General features: G+C 34.9%; 1 protein-coding gene across 1 annotated transcript in view; it reads left to right on the forward strand.

Annotated features, from left to right (window-relative positions):
• SCN7A (sodium voltage-gated channel alpha subunit 7) overlaps nt 1-6,166 on the forward strand; it is a 91,567-nt gene extending 85,401 nt beyond the window's left edge. Inside the window, exon 25 of the mRNA XM_074399549.1 lies at nt 2,982-6,166. Within this exon, the coding sequence (XP_074255650.1) occupies nt 2,982-4,048 (1,067 nt within the window). The 3' untranslated portion in view covers nt 4,049-6,166. The remainder of the gene's footprint in view (nt 1-2,981) is intronic.
• Nucleotides 6,167-6,872: the final 706 nt, after the last annotated feature.

Consider the following 6,872-nt stretch of genomic DNA (forward strand, 5'->3'; position numbering starts at 1 on the left):
GTTGATTTTCTAGATGACACTAGAAAGATTTTATGTCTTAGAATGATGTAACCTTTCAAGTTCACTATTATTTCCTTCCCTCTAATCTCTGAAACTATTTATAATTTACAAATGCTAGAGTTTCAGGCTTTAATAAATTTCTTTTTTGTTTTCTCTTACTTTGGAGATCTTGCTCTTTTATTTAGTAAATACACTTGATTATTTTTTATGTGAATAAATATTGTGCCATATGCAAAAAATTTAGTAGTAAACAAGATAGGCATAATTTCTGTGTATGCATAGCTTGGAGTCTATTAAAGGATATAGATAATTAAAAAGTACATTTTAATACCATGCTATTAAGGTTTTGGTAGGGAAGGCACAAGGTGCTGCAGCAGCACAGCAGAAGGAGGTGACCTCATCAGTAAGTAGAGATAAGAGAAAACTTTATGGAAGATGTGAAATCTACTCAGAGACTTTTCAGGTAAGGAGATAGCCAGGCAGAGAATTTAGTGTCAAAGAGTTTCAGATAGAGAGAAGATTGTCTGCTTCCCCATAACACACATATTAGGATATAAGTTCCATGAGAATAGAAACAATATTTAAGAGTTTACTGTTTCTACTGTTATGGGGAATAGCACACATATTAGGATGTAAGTTCCATGAGAGTAGAAACAATATTTAAGAGTTTACTATTCTATGTATTGAGTAGTAGAAAATGTAGATAAACTGTTTGCCCAGATAGGCTTCCAAATAGTCACTCATTCAGTTGATAGTGGAAACAATGCAACTAACTACCAAGAAACTGTAAGAAGCTTCAGAAAAGAAGCTATTAGAAAAACTGGTAGAAAAGTACATGAAGACAGGAAGGAGCTGATTGGAAGAAGGCAGAGGATTGATGGTATTAGGGTCCTATGAGAATGAAGAGAACTTCATCAGAGAACAGGAAGGAAAAGCAATTGCAGTCAGAGAGAAAACAGTTTAAGTTTCAGAAGGCAAGGTATCCTGGGTCCAGACCAGAACGTGGTTATAAATGTGGATTTGTAAAATGATGGAGAAGAGTGTAATAACCTGAGAAGACCAAAGACAGAAACTGGCTTTAAATGGGTTGTTGATGGTAGGTGCTAAGGTGAAATGAGAGACAGGAAGTCAATTATTGAAGTCTTCAATGAAAATGACTGAAGAATGAGTAGACCATAAAGCCAAGGAGCGGTAGGAAATGATGTCATTGAATGGCATGATCCACAAAGTGTCAAAAACTTATTTTATTTTTTCTTTATAAAAATAATAGGAAGGAAAAGTGACCAGAAATCACATTAGAAAGAAAGAAAGATACATATTTTTTTTCTTTCTGACCCAAGGAAAGTGGAGTGGGGAAAAATGAGCTCCCTGCATTTGAGAGGGTTTCAAGATAGAGGCAGATTTAGCCATCATCCTCAGCAAACTAAAACAGGAACAGAAAACCAAACACCACATGTTCTCACTCATAAATGGGAGTTGAACAATGAAAACACATGGGCACAGGGAGGAGAACAACACACACCAGGGCCTGTTGGAGGCTGGGGAATGAGGGGAGGGAACCTAGAGGACTGGGTGATAGGTGCAACAAACCACCATGGCACACATATACCTGTGTAACAAACCTGCATGTTCAGTACATGTATCCAGGTGGGTTTCTTTAGAAAAAATAAAGAAAAACAAAAAATTTTAAAAAAAGAACCACACCCTTGAAAGAAAAAGAAATTGGGTTAAAAAATTTAGTGATGGGAATGAATAGAGATAGGGTGAGGATAGAACATCAGAGGGAATTATCACCAAGTTTAGCAAAAATTTGAGACGTGATTCCTCCAGATTCAACAAACCTACCATATCACTTAGAAGCCTCATGGGATTCTTCTTTCCACTACCATCTCAACTCAGAATAAACTACATTCTCTCTAATGCTTCCAGAGAATATCTCTTATACCTTTGTAATTATAATTTTATCTTGTTTTACATTTCTTGTTTTAATCACTGCCATATCTTACTCATCTAACTATTATAGCTACAAAAAAGTTCTAAACAAAGACTTGTTTATTCAGTTCACATTTAAAATTCCTGGAGCCCCAGTACTATTTATGAAATAAATTAAATTACAATCTATGAATAACTGAATGCCAGACATTTATGTAATTATATTTATCAATTAGGTCTTTCTGCCTTATTTTAAATGTCCAGCTTAAAATAATTCTAAATTATAAGTTTTCTGAAGACAGAATTCATGTCATTCATCTTTGCATATTTGTGTGATAAATTTATTAGGTATTCAATCAAGGTTGCATGGAACTAAATGTCTTCAACAGCAATAAAAAAATTATGACTATAGTCCTAGATTATAGAATCAGGTCATCTGTAATTCCAGAAGAACTTGATCTATAATACTCTTAAGATGATGTTACATGGGGCCGGGCGTGGTGGCTCACGCCTGTAATCCCAGCACTTTGGGAGGCCGAGGCGGGTGGATCACAAGGTCAAGAGATCGAGACCATCCTGGTCAACATAGTGAAACCCCGTCTCTACTAAAAATAAAAATTATCTGGGCATGGTGGCACGTGCCTGTAGTCCCAGCTACTCAGGAGGCTGAGGCAGGAGAATTGCCTGAACCCGGGAGGCGGAGGTTGCGGCGAGCGGAGATCACGCCATTGCACTCCAGCCTGGGTAACAAGAGAGAAACTCCGTCTCAAGAAAAAAAAAAAAAAGAAAAGAAAAGAAAAAAAAAATGATGTTACATAAAAATAATCTTCCAAATTTACCTAGATACCTGAGCATTGATACAATTGGTGTTTGGCTGACCTGCACTTTCAACATGCTGTTAAATGAGAATGATTAGTAAAATGGAAGGAATTAATAAAGGATTAATAAAATATAGGGAAAAACAATTAAGTGTAAAATAATTTGTAGTCTTTAAAATGTAATTGTATCTGAATAATTATATAGCCTGCCTTATATTTTCCCACCCCCAGGACTATGTCTGCCTATGACAGTAGGCTACTACCTTGTGCCTCCTTCACTTGTGAAACTGATACTTCTCTCACGGATCATTCACATCCTGCGTCTTGGAAAAGGACCAAAGGTGTTTCATAATCTTATGCTTCCTTTGATGCTCTCCCTCCCGGCATTATTGAACCTCATTCTTCTCATCTTCCTGGTTATGTTCATCTATGCCATATTTGGAATGTACAATTTTGCCTATGTTAAAAAAGAAGCTGGAATTAATGATGTGTCTAACTTTGAAACCTTTGGCAGCAGTATGCTCTGTCTTTTTCAAGTTGCAATATTTGCTGGTTGGGATGGGATGCTTGTTGCAATTTTCAACAGCAAATGGTCTGATTGTGATCCTGATAAAATTAACCCTGGCACTCAAGTTAGAGGAGATTGTGGGAACCCTTCTGTTGGGGTTTTGTATTTTGTCAGTTATATCCTCATATCATGGGTGATCATTGTAAATATGTATATTGTTGTTGTCATCGAGTTTTTAAATATTGCTTCTAAGAAGAAAAACAGGACTTTGAGTGAAGATGATTTTAGGAAATTTTTTCAGGTATGGAAAAGGTTTGATCCTGATAGGACCCAGTACATAGACTCTAGTAAGCTTTCTGATTTTGCAGCTGCTCTTGATCCTCCTCTTTTCATGGCAAAACCAAACAAGGGCCAGCTTATTGCTTTGGACCTCCCCATGGCTGTTGGGGACAGAATTCATTGCCTCGATATCTTACTTGCTTTTACAAAGAGAGTTATGGGTCAAGATGTGAGGATGGAGAAAGTTCTTTCAGAGATAGAATCAGGGTTTTTGTTAGCTAACCCTTTTAAGATCACATGTGAGCCAATTACAACTACTTTGAAACGAAAACAAGAGGCAGTTTCAGCAACCATCATTCAACGTGCTTACAAAAATTACCGCTTGAGGCGAAATGACAAAAATACATCAGATATTCAGATGATAGATGGTGATGGAGATGTTCCTGCTACTAAAGAAGGTGCCTATATTGACAAAGCTAAGGAAAAATCACCTATTCAAAGCCAGATCTAATCCCACTTACCACCTCTTTGCAATTTTCTTCACATATCTGAAAAATATTGAAAGCTTAAACCAGAAATAAAATATCAGAAAAAGCAGAGATAAAGATCAGTTCTTTACAACCCATGGTAATTAAGCTTGTATTCACAAGACTTCATGCCAAATTGACTGTTTGGCACTATATCTAACCAATCAAGACAACCCTTAATATTGCTGCAGTGAGTTTAAAGCAGGTTAAAGTGGCCGTTTGACAATCTCATCTTTGTTTTCTTTAGGTGGCTTATATTATTCGTACCTTCTAGGGAATGAAGGGAAATGGTGATATAGATACTCCGCAGCAGGGGCTTTCTTTTATATTTTATGTCTAATTTAGTGGGCTTCAAGTTGCCACTATTAAGACTTACTTACAAATAAGCAAATACTTTCCTGATATGTGATGGTGAAATGCTCCTGGCCATTAAATCATAAACTTGCCTAGACAAATGCCAATTGTAAGGAGAGGGCAGTTACTTAGAAAGTGTCTTTGAGATCAATCACAGAGATTCCTGGGGTGATTAACATTGCATTTGAAAAAGATTGGCTGAAGCTCTATGTTCATTTTTGTATGTTCTGTTTTCTTTATATTTTGGAACTGGCAATGAAAAAGATTTCGCTGTTCTCTGGTTCCTGGTTTCTCATTCTCTTTGGCTAGTTCCATTTAAGCTCTGACTCTTGAACAGGACAGATTCGTAAAACAAGCATAAAGGAGAGTTATGACCTAAAATTTTTTTGCATTTTCTTCTCGTTTACATCTATTTTTTATACATTTACTAAAAATGACCTAATAGGTAATAGGTTAATAGACTCAAGCTTTACTTTGTTATGAAACTGATGTATTTTTACCAGTTATTTCTAATGTAAAATTGAATATATAAGATCTGACAAATGTATGTTGAAATATGAATTAGAAAATTTGAGAGCTATTATCATTATATACAGGGATTTCCATAGTGTCTTGACTCTTAATTAACGTACTTTTCACTATATTTTATAATTCTTTATAACTTAGAGAAAGACAATGTTCACTCAAACTACGAGAACTATGAATTATGAGATAAAAGCTTAACTTTGTTGTTTTATAACATTAGTTTATATGGTGAGTTTTCCCTTATATATTTATATTTTCAAGTTTTCTAATTTCATCACATGCATCAATACTCTATAAAATGTTTTATATTCAAAGAACTTTAAAATCCTAAACATTAGTTTTCACTGTTGAAATTATTTTTAAAGATAGGCATAGGCAGTTGTCCTTTGACTTATTGATACAAATATATTCATTTACTTCCATGTAGTTTGAGATTTTAAGAGTTATTTCAACTGTATGAAGATTGATTTCAACGAGCCTACCAGGCCCTAAAAGATTCAGAAAGAAAATCTGTGTGTTATTGACTTAAATGTCGTCCTTTAATATATTATATAACATTCAATATATTTTATGTATCAGTAATTATATTTTATTCTGAATGCATGATCTCAAGCCTTAACTATTATCATCTTTTTCTGCCCCTCAGAAATGAAATAACCTAACCAAGAAGCCTTTGGGGAATGCCCTAAGCAAATGTAATTTCAGGTTTTTGTTTTTGTTTTTTTTCTGTAAGTGTTCCTTCCCTTTCTCCTCCTGCTCTCTGTCATGTTATGGGGACCAGTGAGGAACCAGTGTTAAATTGGTGACAATGTGATAGCTGGTGCTTCATCTAAGCTTCTCAGTTTTCTATTTCTTAGGAATGCTCTACTATGGAAACTGCTTCAGATACTTAAACTGAATCATTACTTGCTTCTGTTAATCGCATAAAGACAACACACTGATTTTAGTTTGAAAAGCATATCTTTTTCTTGTAAACTAACTGTGTTTGCCAGTTACCTTCCAAAAGCTGTGTAAAGAAGTATTTTTAACAAAGTCTTAAAAACATATCTTACTTTTTACATACTATAGAAAATAATAAATATAACTTGTTAACCACATTAAGCTATGTTTGTTTTTGATTTTATAAGTCAGTTTGGCAATTTTATGTGGTATATTTTTTAAAAATAAGGTTTACGGCTGGGCGCGGTGGCTCAAGCCTGTAATCCCAGCACTTTGGGAGGCCGAGGCGGGTGGATCATGAGGTCAAGAGATCGAGACCATCCTGGTCAACATGGTGAAACCCCGTCTCTACCAAAAATACAAAAAATTAGCTGGGCATGGTGGCACAAGCCTGTAATCCCAGCTACTCAGGAGGCTGAGACAGGAGAATTGCCTGAACCCAGGAGGCGGAGGTTGCAGTGAGCCGAGATCGCTCCATTGCACTCCAGCCTGGGTAACAAGAGCGAAACTCCGTCTCAAAAAAAAATAAAATAAATAAATAAATAAGGTTTACATTAAAGTTTGTTTATTTAGACTTAAAAATAGAAACAGTTGTACTTTCTTTAGATCATGTAATTTTGTAAAATAAATTTTAGCATTCTTGCCAGAGGCTCCTATACATTAACAAGATGTAAAAAGAGCACTTCTCTTATCAAAATTATAATGATAATTTTACTAGATATATTTTCGTATTATTAGAATTTACTTTCTGGAAGATAATACTCAAATTAAATTTTTTGGGACACTACTATTTATCAGTTCAAAAATTGATAAATATTTATCAATTTTGAATTGATAAACAGTAGTATACCAAAAATCTTCTTGGTACACTAGCATCTTCAAAAATTCCATTGTGCTTCATTAACAAATTTAATACACTTGAAATTGTTTTAAAGATAATGGTAACAGCCACCACTTACTGAGCATACTGTTACACCCAGCCTTATCCTA

This window comes from Saimiri boliviensis, chromosome 5, assembly GCF_048565385.1.
Source record: "Saimiri boliviensis isolate mSaiBol1 chromosome 5, mSaiBol1.pri, whole genome shotgun sequence".
Lineage (NCBI taxonomy): Eukaryota > Metazoa > Chordata > Mammalia > Primates > Cebidae > Saimiri > Saimiri boliviensis.